This window comes from Budorcas taxicolor, chromosome X (assembly GCF_023091745.1).
Source record: "Budorcas taxicolor isolate Tak-1 chromosome X, Takin1.1, whole genome shotgun sequence".
In the NCBI taxonomy this organism is placed as follows: Eukaryota; Metazoa; Chordata; class Mammalia; order Artiodactyla; family Bovidae; genus Budorcas; species Budorcas taxicolor.
Genome location: NC_068935.1, coordinates 127,720,330 through 127,742,216, shown reverse-complemented (window position 1 = coordinate 127,742,216; position 21,887 = coordinate 127,720,330). Strand labels below are relative to the sequence as shown.

Genomic DNA, 21,887 nt, shown 5'->3' with positions numbered 1-21,887 from the left:
TTAGCAGAAATTTCAATGACCTTTAGTTAAGAACTTTTCTAGTTCCATGTGGTAGATACGGTAAAGGACTAACTGAAGGTTACCTTGATAATTTATTAACACTGACTGAACTATGGTTGTTGAATTGTTTCCATACCAAGGATCATAATTTATCAATATTAGGAATTATTTTACAAGACAGCTGTATTGATGATGTTGGTTTTTTCCATGTATAGGCAAGCTTGTATCTGAAGGTGTGTAATTTATTTATTCACAATAAGGAATGTATTGTAAAACTCAATTACATTTTATTTGTAAGCTTTGCTTCATTTACTTGATTGAGAATTTTTTGGACTGTATCCTGGGTGTCTATCGTTGCACTAGGAGCTTGATAGAAGTTAGCCCTTGCCCTAGGAGAGAAAAATTTTAATGGGAGGAAAAGATAAACAGATAATTATAATATGTGATAAGTGTTGAAATAGACATTAAAATGCTTGAAAATGGAGAATTTCAAATGTCTACAAAATATGCAGTAGGGGGGACTTCCCTGGTGATCCAGTGGTTGAGAAACACGTGTATACCTGTGGCAGATTCATGTTGATGTATGGCAAAACCAATACAATATTGTAAAGTAATTAACCTCCAATTAAAATAAATAAATTTATATTTAAAAAATAATAAAAAAAGAAAGAATCCACCTGCCAATGCAGGGGGCACAGGTTAAATCCCTGGTCTGGGAAGATCCTACATGCCTCACAGCAACTAAGCCCATGCCACACAACTACTGAGCTCACGTGCCAAAACTACTGAGCTCATGTGCTTCAGCTACTGAAGTCCACACTCCTAGAGCCTGAGCTCTGCAACAAGAAAAGCCATCTCAATAAGAAACCCATGCGCCACAACTAGACAGTAGCCCCCATTCACTGCAACTAGAGAAAGCCCATGTGCATCAATGAAGATCAAGCACAGCCAAAAATAATAAAACAAATAAACTTAAAGAAATACACAGTAGGAGAATGAATCTTCACGAACCTATCACCCAGCTTCAGTCATTTGCAACTCTTGATAATACTTGTTTCACCCATAGTCTTCACTTACTCCTTTCCCCTCATTTGTTTTGGAACATATCCAAGATAATAATATATCATGTAATAGACATTTATAGATATTTGAATAATCAGAGTGTATACTGGGAAAATAGACTATACCTGGGAACTTGGGAAGAAGCTATAGAGCCTGTAACATTTGAGTTTAATCTAGTAGGGAGGGAGAATGTTCCAGGTCCAGGTGAATAGGATGGAACTCAACAATTATTGAACATTGCTAAGCATTATATCAGGCTTCCCTGGTGCCTCAGTGGTAAAGAATTCACTTGCCATGCAAGAGAGGCAGGTTTGATCTTTGATTTGGGAAGATCCCCTGGAGAAGCAAATGGCAACCCACTCCAGTATTCTTGCCTGGGAAATCCCATGGATTGAGGAGCCTGGTGGGCTGCAGTCTGTGGGGTCCCAAGAGAGTTGGACATGACCTAGTGACTAAACAACAACAAAGCATTATAGCAGGTTCATTTAGTACATTATTTTTTTTTTTTCCTCATACTCTTATGGGAGTGACAGTATCTATTTTATATTTGAGGAAACTAGATTTCAGCCTGACCAACCTTGACTTCAAGGCTATTTAGTTCCCCATCTTGTGTACTGTGTGCACTAGGCACAGAAGTGTAAAAGGGCAAGATGTTTTTGGGAAAGCAAGAGAAGATGAATGCAGCTATAGAATTGTGACTACGTGTGTGTGTGTGTCAAGAGGTGAAACTAGAGAAGCTGCTCAGGGCCAGGTTGTGAAGGAACTTTAGTGCTGTGCTACGAAGATAGAGTTTTGTCCTGAGGGTGGTGAGGATCCAGGCTGAGATGTCTTTCAGCCTGAGAACAGTATTGTCAGCTTTTAAAAGGCAGATATGAAAAAATAAATAAATAAAAGGCAGATATGTAGGCACTATGGAGGATGAACTGGAATTGGAAAATCTGCTGAGGGGAGACTGGTTCAAGCAAACTGTTCAACCACTGTTTATTAAGCATAAAGAATGCACTGGGCAAAGAAACTAATGAGCAAGACACATCTCCCTATTTCATAGAGCTTAGCCTAGTGGAGAGTTAGTCACACGCAGATAGATGGCTTATTGTGATGTAATTTATTTTTTTACTTTTTATAAATATTTTTTGGCTGCACCACTTGGCCTGTGGGATCCTAGTGCCTGACTTTTTTTGTTGAGAGAAGAACACCAACTATTGGAATAAAGTTAAAAAAGAAAAAAAAAAGAAACCTGTCCCTGCTTTATGCTAATTTGTGTGAATTTTGCTAAAAAATAAAATCTGTCATGATGGGCAAGTGAGATATTAGGAAGGAATTAAGGTGTTGCAAATGAGAAGATAGGCTTGATTTGGTAGATCGTTCTGTTATAGAATCGACTGGATGTGATTAACATTGAAAATAAGTTTCTGATTTAAGGTATGGTATGGTTGATGCCAACAGCTGAGGTGAGGGTTGCTGGAAGATCAGCAGGTTCAAGGTTATGTGAGGAGGGGCAAATGAGTAGGGCTTATTTATATTATGTCTGAGATGGCTTAGGGTATCCACGTAGAGATGTCCAGTAGGGTTTTGGAAAACTGCATGAAGTATCCGAGTTGTTAGGTTTGGAGAGAGTGATTTGGTGATCATTAGCATTTCTGTATGGTCAATGACGCCTGGGAAAGAATGAGATTACCAAAGGGCAGTGATTCGCAGCTTTGGCTGCACTTTAGAATTACCTTGAGAGCGTTACAAAAATACCCATGCTTGGGCTGCACTACTAAGTAATTAAAGCAGAATCTTTGGAAGTGGAGACTAGGTCTCTTTTTATTTTCAAAATCTACTGAAGTTATTCTAATATGCAGCTAGAATGGCAACAAAATAAACAAGTGGGCCAAAAAATTAGATGATCACATGTTTATTGAATGGACACTATTGTTGGCACTGCTACTTTAACTTACATGAGGTGAGTACCTGTTTACACTTAAGGGGAGACTGAGGCACAAAAGGTAAGTAACTTGCCTTAGGTTATACAGGCAGCCGATTGGTGCTAAGGCAGGGATTCACACCTAAGTCATTTACTCCAAGAACTGTTCTTTATACCATAACATTCTATTGCTTCTCCACTCAAGAATCAGTCTGAGAGGATTGAGAGTTTTGGAATGGCAGTGTGAAAAACTCAGCAGATCTTCCTCCCAGTGAAATAACCTCTTAACTGTAATAATTATAAAGGACAATCATTTAAAGTCTCTGGAAATTGGCCTGAAGACATACAGCAAATGTAGAAACATTTATTCAAGAAAATCTACTAAATCTTAGTAAGAACAGTGAGCCAGCAGCCTTTGGGCCGTGACCTCATCCTCTCCCAACCCCCATCAGTTCCATGCAATGGAGGACTCTTCTTGGTGAGTATAGCTGAGAAGATAGGACTTACCCCTCTAACTGTAGCCCCTAGTGGAGCAGTAGACAGTAGACTACTGGAAGTACCAGAAGGAGAAAGAGAGAGGGACAGAAAAATATTTGAAGAAATAATGGCTGCAAGATAACCCAGTTTGATGACAAACAGTAGTCTTCACAACCAAGAAGCCCAGCTCTGTCCTTTCAATGGCTGCCAGTCTTACTATGACTGCAGGCTGGGGATGTCTGCAATACAGTGAAAATGCCCAGAGTAGGAGTGAAAGAGAATGGAAGTAAGGCCAGTTAAAATGCCACAAAACTCACCATTCTTCCTGAGATTAGGCTGTTTTTCTTGAATAACATCACTGCACCCAACCCCGCCCCCGCCCAAAGCTGCAAACTTTTGGTCAATTTCCAGAGTTCTGTCCATTTTAGTTAGTTTCTCATTGTTCTGATGGAGGAGAGCATTTTTGGCGACCCTTATGCTGCTATTTTTTGCTTACATCCTAGTTGAGTTTTTATTGTAATTTTCTTAAGATTACTTAGTGGCTGCTTATAGTTTGTTCTGAAAGCATTTGTGATATTTTGGAAATTATTGGAATAATTATTTTTCCTGTAATTATTGGAAATCTAAATCTAAAAGTAATTATTGGAAATCTAAAATTCCATCCATAAGGAACCAACTAATAATAATAAAAAATGCACAGTATATCTTTATAGCAGAATATTAAGCAGTTGTTAAAGCAACGTGGTAATTTTAATTGTGCTGATAGAGAAGAATAGTCAAGGGATAATACTAAATGAAAAACAAGTCCTAAAATAGTATGTGATAGTCTATTTGTATAAAGTTTGATTAAACAACAGGAAAAACATAGGTGTGTACTACATACATGCAGAGAACATTTCTAGAAGAAATATGTAATATTTTCCTCCGGGACATAGGAAGGGAGGGTACTTCTTAGTTCTTTATCCCCACTTAGTATTATTTGAATTTTGGAGTATCTTTTACTTAGAAATAACTTTAAAGAAGTCATTGTATATTTAATTTGTTATTTTAAATTACCAATAGGACATATCATGTTAGTTTAAGGTCTACAAGTGATAAAGATTGCAATATTTTGATAATAATATTTGTGTATGTAGTACTTTTTTTTGTTTCCTTGAAGTGTGCACTCAAGATGTAATTTTGATGCTTAGGAAATCAGTTTGCTTGAGAACTTTAAAAAAATAATGAACTCACTTTTAATTTCGATCAACTGGGATAATCCACAAATAATGGTGATGACTAAACTGTTCTCTTTTCACCTTCGTGACTTTCTAGACTTTGTACATTACAGTCCACCCCCTGAAAAAGCCACTCTTTTGTAAGAAGATTAACAGCCATCCTTTGTCACTTTTATTTTTATCTTTGAAAGAGGAGGAATAATCACCTAATTCTGAAACATCGTGCGTGGGTAGAATTGAATTACCCAAATTGAAAACCTCCCTGCAAGCTAGAGGATGAAGAATCCCACCAGCGTATACACATAGGCTCTCCAGGGACTTTTTGATTATTTACCCCGTGAAATCCTTGAGATTTCATGATCTACCTTGTCTCATTTTCCCGTTAAGAAATGGAATTTTCAGCATCCCTTCTCTTGTCTGTTTTCAGATCACAGAATTGTGTGGTGCCAAGCGGGTTGGTTATTTTGGTCTGACACAGTTTTACGTTGCCCTGAAATTAATTGCTGCGGCACAGTCTGGCCTCCCTGTGCGGATAGAGAGTATTAAATGTGGTAAGTATCTCCCATTTATACATTCTGTTATCCATGACAGTTTTTTTTTTTTTTTTTTTAACGAGAACCATTTTTGTCATAAAAAAGAGACCTGGGTTTAAGGCCTGTTCTGTAAGCATTTGTGGAATTTTTTGTGTCTTCTTCCATCTCTTCTATAAAATAAGACTTACCAGGTGTCTTAGTTTTCTTTTTTTAATGAGAAAAAATTCAGAGAGTGACCTGAGCGAGTCTTTTATCTGACTTGCCATTAAAAATAGATTTTGTTCTTTAGCTGAGAAAGATTGGGACAAGGGTTCTAGAACCTGTGGCAAAATAGTAAGACTCAGTTTAATTTTCCCCTTGAGAAATCTATGTTGTTTAAGGTTCTATGAGGGACAAGGAACTGAGTAACGAGGAGAGTTTGAGTGGCGCTGCCCCTTCTCTCTCTCTTCTGTTCTCGCCAGGCATGTCAAGTATGATTATCTTTTAATCGCTCAATTCCCAAAGCCCTATTAAGTACTTGCGGGCTATTTTTCGTAATGAATTTATCTTCTCAGAGTTTTTATTTATCATTTTCTTATCTTGCTATTCCTGCCCCAAACCCACCACATACTTGAGCACTTTTCACGACTTAAACCAAAAGCAAAGCCCCAAGCTCTTAGCATCATTTGCCCTGCTTCAGTACTGGTTTTTACCAAGCTGTTTAAAGAACATGATTATTCAGTGGATGTGCTGAGGTCTTTTGTTAGTTCACTGTGATATGAATTACTTTCCTGTGTCTACACAGCTACGCAGGAACTTTGCCTTTTTCCTCATTTTGAGATAAAAATCACCCAACTATTCCTATCTGTTCTGTGAAGTCCCTGGTGGATCTTTGTGTGGGCTCAGGATTTATGGTTAGTCCATGGTAACCTTGTAGCTCCAAATAGCAGAGAAGATTCTGGTAAATTGACTATAGAAAACAAAGCTTTTTTACACTAACCATCAGGAAGCTGCAGTCATCCTGCTAATCTTTATTAAAGGCTTAGTGTGTGCCAGACACTATATCATTTAGTCCTCATGACATTTACCTAAACTAGATAATTGTGTCAATTTGAATTGCTTAGAATAAGCTGTGAAAACAAGTACCACTGAAATGTCAGTGCCTTAATGGAACAAAGGCTTGCTTACTGCTTTGCAGTGGGTCAGGGTGACCCTCCAGGGCAGCTGCCCTCCATGTGTTGGCTCTGTGATCCTGGCAGCTTTATCCTGTGGCACCTCCAACACAGCACCTGTTCCTGTAATTGCCACAACAGAGGAATAGTTTCTCAGCCTAGCAGTTAAATGCTCCGGCCTGGATGTGACTCAGGTTACTGCTGCTCACAGTGTATTGGCCAGAACTTGGCACATGGATCTACTGACATGCAGAGCAGGCTTTGGGGGATGTAGTTCCCTCATGTGCCTGCAAGTAGAGGAGACTGGATGTGGGTGAACTCTGAAAGTCTCTATCCTGGTGCTGTTATTATCCACATTTTACAGATGTGAAAATGGAAGTGTAGGGGAATTAAGCAACTTGCCTGAGGATGTTAGGTTCTAACCAGCTCCAGCCAGGATCTCAGCCTCCATTTCCCAGGCTTTTTATTGTTATGCATAGTAGCCTCTTCTGGATGATTTTTTCTGTTTAGTAAGGTCCTGATTCTAATCTGTAAATCTGGAATGTTTCTTGAACAGGAAAAAAAAAAAAAAACCTGACCCCCAAAGCATCCCTCAGTATTATATAATTTGGTTCCTTGAAATAGATTTCTTGATGGAGTGTAATTTCAGTGGCTGGTTTGGTGTCTGTTGGTCAGTGTTTGCTGTGATCTGTTCAGAGTTATAGCTCACTGAATTTTGATTTGTGGTAGGCACTGAAAGTTTTCATTCCATTGTAAATGATCATTAATCTTTATTATAGTATCTCCCAACTTCATCTTCTGGAAGAGTTCAGAGCTTCTTTGTTGTATAAAAGAATAAACTTCTGACACCTTTGTTGCTTATATTTGGTTAGACTGAAATCTTTTACCTGATCTGTGCTTAGATCTATAGCTTAATTTCCTGGGGATGGGGGAGGCGGTGTAAGGGGTGGATTGTCTAAATTATCACTTGTATAAGGGATTAACCCTTTTCCCAAATATGAGGCTTTCTCCATTTTATAAATCCTGATGCTGCTTTTTACCACTGAGGGTTTAAGTATTCAGTTCAGTTCAGTCACTCAGTTGTATCCGACTCTTTGTGACCCCATGAATCGCAGCACGTCAGGTCTCCCTGTCCATCACCATCTCCCGGAGTTCACTCAGACTCACGTCCATCGAGTCAGTGATGCCATCCAGCCATCTCATCCTCTCTCATCCCCTTTTCCTCCTACCCCCAATCCCTCCCAGCATCAGAGTCTTTTCCAGTGAGTCAGCTCTTTGCATGAGGTGGCCAAAGTACTGGAGTTTCAGCTTTAGCATCATTCCTTCCAAAGAACATCCAGGGCTGATCTCCTTCAGAATGGACTGGTTGGATCTCCTTGCAGTCCAAGGGACTCTCAAGAGTCTTCTCCAACACCACAGTTCAAAAGCATCAATTCTTCAGCACTCGGCTTTCTTCACAGTCCAACTCTCGCATCCATACATGACCACTAGAAAAACCATAGCCTTGACTAGATGGGCCTTTGTTGGAAAAGTAATGTCTCTGCTTTTCAATAAGCTATCTAGGTTGGCCATAACTTTCCTTCCAAGGAGTAAGCATCTTTTAATTTCATGGCTGCAATCACCATGTGCAGTGATTTTGGAGCCCCCCAAAATAAAGTCTGACACTGTTTCCACTGTTTTCCCATCTATTTCCCATGAAGTGATGGGACCAGATGCCATGATCTTCGTTTTCTGAATGTTGAGCTTTAAGCCAATTTTTTCACTCTCCACTTTGACTTTCATCAAGAGGCTTTTTAGTTCCTCTTCACTTTCTGCCATAAGGGTGGTGTCATCTGCATATCTGAGGTTATTGATATTCTCCTGGCAATCTTGATTCCAGCTTGTGCTTCTTCCAGCCCAGCATTTCTCATGATGTACTCTGCATAGAAGTTAAATAAGGAGGGTGACAGTATACTGCCTTGATGTACTCCTTTTCCTATTTGGAACCAGTCTGTTGTTCCCTGTCCAGTTCTAACTGTTGCTTCCTGGCCTGCATATAGGTTTCTCAAGAGGCAGGTCAGATGGTCTGGTATTCCCATCTCTTTCAGAATTTTCCACAGTTTATTGTGATCCACACAATTCTGGATTTTCTTCCTTCATTTAAAGGTTTTTTAAATAAGTTACTTGCAATCAGCACATGTTGAGTAAGGATGAGTGCAAGACTGGGCCAAACTTTGAGCTGCTATTTAGGATTTTCCAATTTTTTGCTTGAAATCGATTAGCTTAATGTTTGATGACACACACCTTGAAGGTGAAAGAGAATGCCCTCTGAGAGCCTAATCTGAAAGACCTATCACACAGGGAGTTGTGGGTCCTTTCAGTCCTTCTTCTGTAAGAGTCATTGAGTGGCATGTGCCTGTGTGTATGTGTGCCTTTAACCCCTAGTCTTTCCCATTTTGCTAAATACCTCTACCATATGCAGTTGCTTAAGCCAGGAACTTAGAAGACGTTCTTGATTTCCTCCTTCCCCTCCCTCACAATATAATCCATCAGAAGTCCTGCCAATATGGGTGAATTCTACGAAAAATTTAGAGAAGAGCTAACACCTATCCTATTCAAACTCTTCCAGAAAATTGCAGAGGAAGGCAAACTCCCAAACTCATTCTATGAGGCTACCATCACCCCAATACCAAAACCAGACAAAGATACCACAAAAGAAGAAAACTACAGGGCAATATCACTGATGAACATAGATGCAAAAATTCTCAACAAAATTCTAGCAAACAGAATCCAACATCATATTAAAAGGATCATACATCATGACAAAGTGGGCTTTATTCCAGGGATGCAAGGATTCTTCAGTATTCACACATCAATCAATATGATATACCATATTAACAAATTGAAAGATAAAAACCATATGATTATCTCATTAGATACAGAGAAAGCCTTTGACAAAATTCAACACCCATTTATGATAAAAACTCTCTAGAAAGCAGGCCTAGAAGGAACATACCTCAACATAATAAAAGCCATATCTGACAAACCCACAGCAAACATTATCCTCAATAGCGAAAAATTGAAAGTATTTCCACTAAAATCAGGAATAAGACAAGGGTGCCTACTCTCACCACTACTATTCAACATAGTTTTGGAAGTCCTAGCCACAGCAATCAGAGAAGAAAAAGAAATAAAAGGAATCCAAATTAAAACTCTCACTGTAGATGACATAATCTTCTACATAGAGAACCCTAAAGATACCACCAGAAAATTACTAGAGCTAATCCATGAATATAGTAAAGTTGCAGGATAAAAATTAATACACAGAAATCCCTGGCATTCCTATACACTAACAATGAAAAAACAGAGAAATTAAGGAAACAATCCCATTCACCATTGCAACAAAAAGAATAAAATACTTATAAATAAATTTACCTAAAGAACCAAAAGACCTAATACATAGAAAACTATAAAACACTGATGAAAGAAATCAAAGAAGACAGAGATAGATGCAGAAATATACCACGTTCATGGATCAGAAGGATCAATATAGTGAAATGAGTATACTACCCAAAGCAATCTATAGATTCAATGCAGTCCCTATCAAGCTACCAACGGTTTTTTTCAAAGAACTAGAACAAATAATTTCACAATTTGTATGGAAATACAAAAAAACCTCGAATAGCCAAAGCAATCTTGAGAAAGAAGAATGGACCTGGAGGAATCAACCTTCCTGACTTCAGACTATACTACAAAGCTACAGTCATCAAAACAGTATGGTACTGGCACAAAGACAGAAATGTAGATCGATGAAAGAAAATAGAAAACCCAGAGATAAATCCACACACCTATGGACACCTTATCTTTGACAAAGAAGGCAAAAATATACAATGGAGAAAAGACAGTCTCTTTAACAAGTGGTCCTGGGGAAAAGTGGTTAGCCACATGTAAAAGAATGAAACTAGAACACTTTCTAACACCATACACAAAAATAAACTAAAAAATGGATTAAAGATCTAAATGTAAAACCAGAAACTATAAAACTCTTAGAGGAAAACTTAGGCAAAACACTCTCTGACATAAATCACAGCAGGATCCTCTATGACCCACCTCCCAGAGTAACGGAAGTAAAAACAAAAATAAACAAATGGGACCTAATTAAACTTAAAAGCTTTTGCACAAGGAAGAAAACTATAAGCAAGGTGAAAAGGCAGCCTTCAGAATGGGAGAAAATAATAGTAAATAAAACAACTGACAAAGAATTAATCTCCAAAATATGCAAGCAGCTCATGCAGCTCAATGCCAAAAAAACCCCCCAAACAACCCAAGCAAAAACGGGCCAAAGAACTAAACAGACATTTCTCCAAAGAAGACATACAGATGGCTAATAAACACATGAAAAGATGCTCAACATCACTCATTATTAGAGAAATGCAAATCAAAACCACAATAAGGTATCATCTCATTCTGGTCAGAATGGCCGTCATCAAGAAGTCTACAGACAGTAAATGCTGGAGAGAGTGTGGAGAAAAGGGAACCCTCTTACACTGTTGGTGGGAGTGCAAACTGGCACAGCCACTATGGAGAACAGTGTGGAGATTCCTGAAAAACTGGAAATAGAACTGCCATACAACCCAGCAATCCCACTGCTGGGCATACACACCGAAGAAACCAGAATTGAAAGAGACACATGTACCTCAGTGTTCATTGTGGCACTGTTTACAATGGCTAGGACATGGAAGCAACCTAGATGTCCATTGGCAGAAAATGTACCACAACTTTCTGATCCAGGAAGTGGGTGGGATGATTGAGAGAATAGCATTGAAATGTGTATTACCATATGTAAAATAGATGACCAGTGCAAGTTCAATGAGTGAAGCAGGACATCCAAAGCCTGTGCTCTGGGGCAACCTGGAGGGATGGAGTGGGGAGGGAGGTGGGAGGGGGATTCGGGAGGGGGGTTCAGATGGGGGCACACATGTGCACCTGTGGCTGTTTCATGTCAATGTATGGCGAAAACCATCACAATATGTAAAGTAATTATCCTCCAATTAAAATAATTAATTTTTTAAAAAGTTCTGCCAATATGGCTCTAATCTCATTGCTAGTTTCCTGCATCTTTCTACCTCTGCTAAATGAGGCCACCTGAAGCCACTTTCCTGACTGCCACAATGGTTTTGTCATTACTTTCTTGGCCTTTTCTCTTTTCTACTCCGGTCTCTTTCCCCATGTAGCACTAAAAGTAGCCTTTTCAAAATAGATTATTTTATATAGCTCCTTGAAACTCTCCCTGTGTTTGCTTATTGTACATAGCTCAAAGTTTGAAGTCCCTACAGTTATCTGTAAGGCCTTACATAATCTAGTCTCTGCCTACTACCCTTCCTCATTTCAAATCTCTTTTCTTTCTTGTAATCTGTCCCCCAGCCTTACTGGTTGTGTATCCATTTCTGGGCCACCTCTTTCCTACTGCAGGAAAGAGCATGTTATGTCAAGATCTTGGGTTGCTAGTGGTCTGTTTTCCATCCTCTCCTTCCAGGGCTGCATCTCCTCCTCACCCTTTAGGGTTCCAAGGCTGTCCCTGACACCCTATCTAAAGTATGTCCTGTCAAATTAATTCATTAACAAAGGAACCAGCATATAGTAGAGCTGGTTCAAGAAAATGTAGGAAAGTCAGAAGTATTTATAGTCACGGAAAGAAAGAATGCTGGAATAAGCTTGCTAAATTACATACAAAATTGATTAATGCCCTACAGAAAAATAAAACTGTAACTGGGTTATTATACTCTTTTGTAAGATAAAATTCATTTGCACTGCTATCAGAAAAGAAGTGTTTGTTATCTAACAAATTTTCCACAAGTTAATATCACCCTTTCAGAATTGCAAAATGCTTCATCAGGAGTAAATAGTAACTTAAAAGCATTCATCCCTAGGGAATTAGGTAATCCTTGGATGGGCCTGTTAGTGCTGGATAATGTGACAGTCCCCTCCTTGCTTAATTCTCTCACTGCCTGTTCCTTCATAGCTCCTTTGTTAGGGTTTGTAAGTACTCCTTTACAGGTTTGAGTAATTTTTTGGCTATCTTCCTCAGCAGTCTGCACATCTAAGGGGAAGGGAGGAGCCTCTGGTAACCCCTGTACTGAGGGGCCTTGTTGGTGCTCAGGGCATGTTTGTTGAATGAATACATGAAGACACAAATGCCTGGGCATGGGGAGTGTCTTAATCATCTGTCACTCTTTTTAACACAAACATTTGGAATTCACGTTCACCAGGAACTTCTGAGGGATGCTTACAGAAGTCATCTCTCTTAGGCATTGGTTCCCAACCTTGTATGCACTTGAGAATCATCTGGATAACTTTAAATGCAAAATAGAAACTACAGGAACCTGGGACTACCTGCAGATATGTGGCTTTAGCAGAAGGTTTTTCAGAGCACCCCAGGTGATTCTTCTGTGGAGCCAGGGTTGAGAGTGACTTCTAAAGACAGTCAAGTGGAGTATCTTCAAGAGCTTTGCTTAAGCTCTGAGTACAGATTTGGTCACATTAGGGCCCAAACTGGAGGGAGGCAAGAGGCACCCAGGGTGTATAACTGTAGGGGATGTATAACTTTAGGGGTTCTAGCTCCCTGGACCCTGCAAGTGCTGACTCTGACTTTCCAGGGCCCTGAGAGGGAGTACCTCAAGTGCTAGCCCCAGGCTTTTCTCTAGCCTCACCCTAGTGGGAGCTGGGGTAATGCTGTTGGGAAAGCTAACTTAGGAGGGCAGAAGGTGGTATTGGGGTGAAGTTCAAGGCTGGCAGAGAGTTCCTGAGGAGGAAACCATGTGTGAACATTTGTCCTGGGAGCAAACCTTCCTGCTTTCCAAAGACAGGCCAATAGGAAGTGTGAGGACTGAGGGAAGGTGTAGCAGGGTCTAGAGTAGTGTTTTGAAACTTTATCGTGCCATGGCCCCTTTGACAGTGTGAAACCTGTGAACCCCTTCTTGGAGCAATTAAAAAAAATTATTGGAATATAGTTGCTTTATAATGTTGTGTTAGTTTTTGCTGTGCAGGAAGGTGAATTAGTCATATATATATACGTATATCCTGGTGGCTCAGATGGTGAAGAATCTGCCTGCAATGCGGGAGACCTGGGTTTGATCCCTGGTTTGGGACGATCCCCTGGAGAAGGGAAAGGCTACCCACTCTGGTATTTGTGCCTGGAGAATCCCCACGCACAGAGAAGCCTGGTGGACTGCAGTCCATGGGTCACAAAGAGTTGGACACGACGAGCGACTAAGCACACATACATATATCCAGTTTTTTAGATTTCCTTCCCATTTAGGTCACCACAGAGCACTGAGAGAGTTCCCTGTGCTATAGAGTAGGCTCTCATTAGTTATCTATTTTAACATAGTTCAGTTCAGTTGCGTTCAGTCGCTCAGTCGTGTCTGACACTCTGTGACCCTATGGACTGCAGCATGCCAGGCCTCCCTGTCCATCGCCAACTCCCAGAGTTTACTTAAACTCATGTCCCTTGAGTTGGTGATGCCATCCAACTATCTCATGCTCTGTTGTCCCCTTCTTCTCCTGCCTTCAGTCTTTCCCAGCATCAGGGTCTTTTCCAGTGAGTCAGCTCTTCGCATCAGGTGGCTAAAGTATTGGAGTTTCAGCTTCAGCATCAGTCCTTCCAATGAACATTCAGGACTGATTTCCTTTAGAATGGACTGGCTGGATCTCCTTTCAGTCCAAGGGACTCTCAAGAATCTTCTCCAACACCACGGTTCAAAAGCATCAATTCTTCAGTGCTCAGCTTTCTTTATAGTCCAACTCTCACATTCATACATGACTACTGGAAAAACCATAGCTTTGACTAGATGGACCTTTGTTGGCAAAGTAATGTCTCTGCTTTTTAATATGATGTCTAGGTTGGTCGTAACGTCTCTTCTAAGGAGTAAGTGTCTTTTAATTTCATGGCTGCACTCACCATCTGCAGTGGTTTTGGAGCCCGTCCAAAAAGTCTGTCCCTGTTTCCATTGTTTCCCCATCTATTTGCATGAAGTTATGGGACCAGATGCCATGACCATAGTTTTCTTAATGTTGAGCTTTAAGCCAACTTTTTCACTCTCCTCTTTCACTTTCATCTAAAGGTTCTTTAGTTCTTCTTCACTTTCGATCGTAAAAGTGGTGTCATCTGCATATCTGAGGTTATTGATATTTCTCCTGGTAGTCTTGATTCCTGCTTGTGCTTCTTCCAGTCCAGCATTTCTCATGATGTACTCTGCATAGACGTTAAATAAGCAGGGTGACAATATACAGCCTTGGTGTACTCCTTTCCCTATTTGGAACCAGTCTGTTGTTCCACGTCCAGTTCTAACTGTTGCTTTCTGACCTGTGTACAGATTTCTCAAGAGGCAGGTCAGGTGGTCTAGTATTCCCATCTCTTTCAGAATTTTCCACAGTTTATTGTGCTCCACACAGTCAAAGGCTTTGGCATAGTCAATAAAGCAGAAATAGATGATTTTCTGAAACTCTCTTGCTTTTTTCTTATGATCCAGTGGATATTGGCAATTTGATCTCTGGTTCCTCTGCCTTTTCCAAACCCAGCCTGAACCTCTGGAAGTTCATGGTTCACATACTGTTGAAGCCTGGCTTGGAGAATTTTGACCATTACTTTACTAGTGTGTGAGATGAGTGCAATTATGTGGTAGTTTGAGCATTCTTTGGCATTGCCTTTCTTTGGGATTGGAATGAAAACCGACCTTTTCCAGTCCTGTGGCTACTGCTGAGTTTTCCAAATTTGCTGGCATATTGAGTGCAGCACTTTGACAGCATCATCTTTTAATATTTGAAATAGCTCAACTGGAATTCCATCACCTCCTTGTTTTTAGTGATGCTTCCTAAGGCCCACTTTACTTCGCATTCCAGGATGTCTGGCTCTAAGTTGGTGATTACACTATCGTGATTATCTGGGTCATGAAGATCTTTTTTGTATAGTTCTTCTGTGTATTCTTGCCACCTCTTCTTAATGTCTTCTGCTTCTGTTAGGTCCATACTCTTGCTGTTCTTTATTGTGCCCATCTTTGCATGATATGTTCTGTTGGTATCTCTAATTTTCTTGAAGAGATCTCTAGATTTTCCCTTTCTATTGTTTTTCTCTATTTGTTTGGCTTGATTGCTGAGAAAGTCTTTCTTATCTCTCTTTGCTATTCTTTGGAACTCTGCATTCAAATGGTTCCTTTTCTCCTTTGCCTTTGGCTTCTTTTCTATTCACAGCTCTTTGTAAGGCCTCCTCAGACAACCATTTTACCTTTTTACTTTTCTTTTCCTTGGGGATGATCTTGGTCCCTGCCTCCTGTACAGTGTCACGAATCTCAATCCATAGTTCTTCAGGCACTCTGTCTATCAGATCTAATCCCTTGAATCTATATGTCACTTCCACTATATAATTGTAAGAGATTTGATTTAGGTCATACCTGAATGCTATTTCAAATCCTGAAAGATGATGCTGTGAAAGTGCTGCACTCAATATGCCAGCAAATTTGGAAAACTCAGCAGTGGCCACAGTACTGGAAAAGGTCAGTTTTCATTCCAATCCCAAAGAAAGGCAATGCCAAAGAATGCTCAAACTACCGCACAATTGCACTCATCTCACACGTTAGTAAAGTAATGCTTAAAATTCTTCAAGCCAGGCTTCAGCAATACATGAACTGTGAATTTACAGATGTTCAAGCTAGTTTTAGAAAAGTCAGAGAAACCAAAGATCAAATTGCCAACATTCGCTGGATCATCGAAAAAGCAAGAGAGTTCCAGAAAAACATCTATTTCTGCTTTATTGACTATGCCAAAGCCTTTGACTGTGTGGATCACAATAAACTGTGGAAGATTCTGAAAGAGATGGGACTACCAGACCACCTGACCTGCCTCTTGAGAAACCTGTATGCAGGTCAGGAAGCAACAGTTAGAACTGGACATGGAACAACTGACTGGTTCCAAATAGGAAAAGGAGCACGTCAAGGCTGTATATTGTCACCCTGCTTATTTAACTTCTATGCAGAGTACATCATGAGAAACGCTGGGCTGGGAGAAACACAAGGTGGAATCAAGATTGCTGGGAGAAATATCAATAACCTCAGATATGCAGATGACACCACCCTTATGGCAGAAAGTGAAGGAACTAAAAAGCCTCTTGATGAAAGTCAAAGTGGAGAGTGAAAAAATTGGCTTAAAGCCCAACATTCAGAAAACGAAGATCATGGCATCTGGTCCCATCACTGCATGGCAAATAGATGGGGAAACAATGGAAACAGTGTCAGACTTTATTTTTTTGGGCTCCAAAATAACTGCAGATGGTGACTGCAGCCATGAAATTAAAAGATGCTTACTCCTTGGAAGAAAAGTTATGACCAACCTAGATAGCATATTCAAAAGCAGAGACATTACTTTGCCAACAAAGGTCCATCTAGTCAAGGCTATGGTTTTTCCAGTAGTCATGTATGGATGTGATAGTTGGACTGTGAAGAAAGCTGAGTGCCGAAGAATTGATGCTTTTGAACTGTGGTGTTGGAGAAGACTCCTGAGAGTCCCTTGGACTGCAAGGAGATCCAGCCAGTCCATTCTGAAGGAGATCAGCCCTGGGATTTCTTTGGAAGGAATGATGCTAAAGGTGAAACTCCAGTACTTTGGCCACCTCGTGTGAAGACTTGACTCATTGGAAAAGACTGTGATGCTGGGAGGGATTGGGGGCAGGAGGAGAAGGGGACAACAGAGGATGAGATGGCTGGATCACTGACTCGATGGATGTGAATCTGAGTGAACTCCGGGAGATGGTGATGGACAGGGAGGCCTGGCATGCTGCGATTCATGGGGTCACAAAGAGTAGGACATGACTGAGTGACTGAACTGAACTGAACTAAATGTTCTAGTGGTTTCTCCTACTTTCTTCAATTCACGTCTGAATTTGGCAATAAGGAGTTCATGATCTGTGCCACAGTCAGCTCCTGGTCTTATTTTTGCTGACTGTATAGAACTTCTCCATCTTTGGCTGCAAAGAATATAATCAGTCTGATTTCAGTATTGGTCATGTGTGAGTCGGTGATGTCCATGTGTAGAGTCTTCTCTTGTGTCGTTGGAAGAGGGTGTTTTCTATGACCAGTGTATTCTCTTGGCAAAACTCTGTTAGTCTTTGCCCTGCTTCATTCTGTACTCCAAAGCCAAATTTGCCTGTTACTCCAGGTATTTCTTGACCTCCTACTCTTGCATTCCAGTCCCCTATAATGAAAAGGACATCTTTTTTGGGTTTTAGTTCTAGAAGGTCTTGTAGGTCTTCATAGAACTGTTCAATTTAGTTTCTTCAGCATTACTGGTTGTGGCATAGACATTATACATAGTAGGATATGGATGTCAATACCAATCTCACATTTCATCCCATCCCCATTTCCCCCTTGGTATCCATATGTTTGTTCTGTAAATCTGTGTCTCTATTTTGGAGTAATGTTTTAAATGTGTACAAAGTTGTAGGATTATAAAGGATAACAATTACAACTGACCCTTGAACTACTCGAGAGTTCCTTCAGTCACTAGAGCATGGCAGGCTCCCCTATCCTTCATTATCTCTTGTAGTTTGTTCAAATTCATGTCCATTGAATCAGTGATGCTATCTAACCATGTCATCCTCTGCTGCCTACTTGTCCTCCTGCCCTCAATCTTTCCCAACATCAAAGTCTTTTTCCAGTGAGTTGGCTCTTTGCATCAGGTGACCAAAGTATTGGAGCTTCAGCTTTAGCCTCATTCCTTCCAGTGAATATTCAGGGTTGATTTCCTTTAGGACAGACTAGTTTGATCTCCTTGCAGTCCAAGGGACTCTCGAGAATCTTCTCTAACACCACAATTCGAAAGCATCATTTTGTTAATGCTCAGCCTTCTTTATGGTCCAATTCTCACATCCATAGATGGCTATTGGAAAAACCATATTTGAAAGCATCAGTTCTTTGATGCTCAGCCTTCTTTATGGTCCAATTCTCACATCCATACATGGCTATTGGAAAAACCATATTTGAAAGCATCAGTTCTTTGATGCTCAGCCTTCTTTATGGTCCAGTTCTCACATCCATACGTGGCTATTGGAAAAACCATAGCTTTGACTATACGAACCTTTGTCAGCAAAGTAATGTTTCTGCTTTTTAATACACTGTCAGTGTTTTTCATACTGGAGCAGATATCCAGTAGTAGCTGGTTTGTAGTGTTTTTGTGAGCATAAAATTGGGTAATCCTTTGGCCAGGCATCTAAACTGTGCTGTCTCATATGGTAGTCACTAGTCCTGTGAAACTGGCTATGGAGCATTTAAAATGTGTCTAGTGCCAGTGAGAAATTGAATTTTAATTAAATCAACAATTTAAATTACTTAAAATTTAAATTAAAAGCTCAAGTAACGTAAAATGTTTTTCCATTAAATGAAACTTTTTTGTTTTAGTAAGACTATGTTTTACTTTAAGCACTGTATTGTATAAGACAGGTGTCAGCAAACTTTTCCTGTAAAGGGCTAGATAGTGTATATTTTAGGCTTTGTGAGCTATATGGCTTTTATTGCAAATATCCAACTCTGCTCTTGAACTGGGAAAGCAGAATGTGTAAACAAAAGAGCATGGCTGTGTTCCAGTAAAACTTTATTTATGGATATTAAAATTTGTATTTCAAAATTTTCACATCATGAATTATTTTTCTTTTGATGTTTTCCAAGCATTCAAAAATGTAAAACCTATTGTTTTTTAATGAAAATACTATTTTTTAAAACTGAAGTATACTTTGATGTATAGTATTGTATAAGTTACAGGTGTATGATATAGTGATTCACACATAGGTTTTAAAGATTATACTCCGTTTATACTTATAAAATATTGGCTATGTTCCCTGTATTGTATAATACATGCTTGTAGCTTATTTTGTACATAGTTTATACTTATACTACTACTATATAATACTCATGAGCTATATGGAAATAGACAGCAGGTTGAATGTGGCTCATAGTTATATCTCAAGACTGATGAATTCATGTCTCTCAAAAGTAATTTATAAGACTGTGCACAGTAACTATGTTTATAATGACTCCAAACTGAAAACAACCCAAATGTTCATCACAGAGACTAGGTTTAAAAATTTTTAATATATTCATAAAAGTGGATTATTCCATAGCAGTGAAAAAGAATGAACTATGTCTTTAGATGATTATGTTGTACATTGGATGATTATCACAAGGTGTTATCAGAAAGGCTAGGCACAAAGATTAATATTGTATGATTCCATTATGTGAAGTTCTATAGTGGCAAAGGTAATCTGTGGATTTAGAAATTAGAATACATTGCTCAGTGGGAGAAGGGGAGGTGATTAACTAGAAAGCAATTTGGGTATTTGTTATGAGGTTATATATACATTTGTTAAAAGTCTTCAAATGAGGCTTCCTGGTAGCTCAGTGGCAAAGAATCTGCCTGCCAATGCAGGAGACACAGAATTGATCCGTGCCCTGGGAAGATCCCACATGCTGTCGAGCAACTAAGCCTATGCACCACAACTATTGAGCCTGTGCTCTAGAGTCTGGGAGCAACAACTGCTGAAGCCTGTGCTCGCTAGAATCTGTGCTCTGCAACAAGAGAATCCACTGCAATGAGAAACCCTTGCTGCAACTAGAGAAAAGCCTGCAGCAATGAAGACCCAGCATGGCCAAAAATAAATAAATTTTTAAAAGTCTTCAAATTCTGAAGCTCTGTGTACATCATCATCATCCCTCCATACAAAATACTCCATACATAATTTAAGAAGAAATCAATTATTTGTTGATTTTTAACATTATAGTATTTCTTAGTAAAATCTAGATCTCTGGCCATAGTGACCCATATTGCTTCATAGCAACCATCAGCCAAACTGCTTTTCCAGTAGGGCAGCCAGTAGCCATACTACTGCAGCTCCTGAGTGCCTGAAATGTGGTATATCTGAATTGAGGTCTGTGGTACAGGTAAGTACACATGGGGTTTAAAGCATTAGTCTGAAAAGAGAATGTAAACTGTTATATTAATTTTTATCTTGTTTACATGCTGTCATTGATAACATTGGATTAAAATATACTAAATTAATTTTACCTCTTTTTTTGCTTTTTTTCAAGTTGAAAAATTTTAGGTGTGACAGAACATACATAATATAAAAATCATCTTAACCATTTTTAAGTATACAGTTCAGCAGTGTTAAGTATATCCACATTGTTATGCAACCAATCTGCCTACATTGCAAGGTGGAAACTCCACCCCCATTAAACAGCTCCCCAGTTCCCTTCCCTTCAGCCTCTGGCATCCACCGTTCTACCTTGTGTTTCCTTGAGTTTGACGATTGATCCATCATGTAAGTGAAACCATGCAGTATTTGTATTTTTTCACTGGCTTCTTCACTTAACATTTTTTGTTGTTGTTAATGTAGCTACTATACAATTTACAGTGATACATGTGACTGCGATTATATTTCTCAGTTCAGTTCAGTCACTCAGTCATGTCCAACTCTGTGACCCCATGGACTGCAGCATGCCAGGCCTCCTTCTCCATCACCAACTCCCGGAATTTAGTCAAACTCATGTCCATTGAGTCGGTGATGCCATCCAACCATCTCATCCTCTGTCGTTCCTTTCTCCTCCCACCTTCAATCTTTCCCAGCATCAGGGTCTTTTGAGGACAGTGCACAGCAGCTGCCTCTTTGTAATTAATCTTTTATTACTGCATTTATGCTGCTTATGTTTTTTATAATGAATTGAGGAGATTGATGTATTTCTAATATTCATGACTCCATCAAACATGGGAAAACAAAGGATTTTTCCCTTAGAGGATCACATGTTTAAAAAAGCAGAGACATAATTTTCTTTGTGGAAGGGAAAAATAGTCATTTCTATTTAATATACAAAGCATTTCTGTGTTCAAAGAATACAACCTAAGACACCATTATGAGACAAATGATTGCTGTGCTCATTGTGTCCTTGGCCCCTGTCAGTATTTTATTTGAACTCTTAATTTGTTTCCTGTGTGCTAATTTAATTCAGTTTGGGAGAAAAGATTCTAACCAATTATTGCAGATAGATCTTCTCCTGTGATTACTTGACATATATCACTGGATAGTAAGTACTTTATTGATTAACTTTCTAATAAAGTGTTGCTATTAAATTTGCTGTACATATGACTATGAAGCAACATTTAGACTGAACGTTGACAAACTAGTTTTGCTTTTCACTTTTAAAAAGCTTGTAGCATAAAAAAAATCTTGTACCACCTTAAGAAAAATAGCATCTTTATTAGTTTTCAATAATAGGAATATCATTATATATGGTTACAATTCTGTTAAGTAAAAGTTGTTTAAAGCCTTGTAAACAAAGAAAGTATGAGAGAAATTCATCTGTATTTTGTCTTTTGCTGTCTGAGGGAGAGAGATTCTTTCCCAGGTGAACAATTCTGGAGAAATGCCATAGCCAGGGAAGGAGAATTTGTGATATGACAGTGTCCTAAAGGACAGCTGGGGGCCTTAGTGTAATAGTTGATATTCACCAACCCGGTTTGT

General features: G+C 39.3%; 1 protein-coding gene across 1 annotated transcript in view; it reads left to right on the top strand.

The window, feature by feature from the left end:
* The window catches only part of REPS2 (RALBP1 associated Eps domain containing 2), a 240,497-nt gene that overhangs the window by 56,216 nt on the left and 162,394 nt on the right, over nt 1-21,887 (top strand). The window contains exon 2 of the mRNA XM_052663622.1: nt 5,093-5,216. Within this exon, the coding sequence (XP_052519582.1) occupies nt 5,093-5,216 (124 nt within the window). The remainder of the gene's footprint in view (nt 1-5,092; nt 5,217-21,887) is intronic.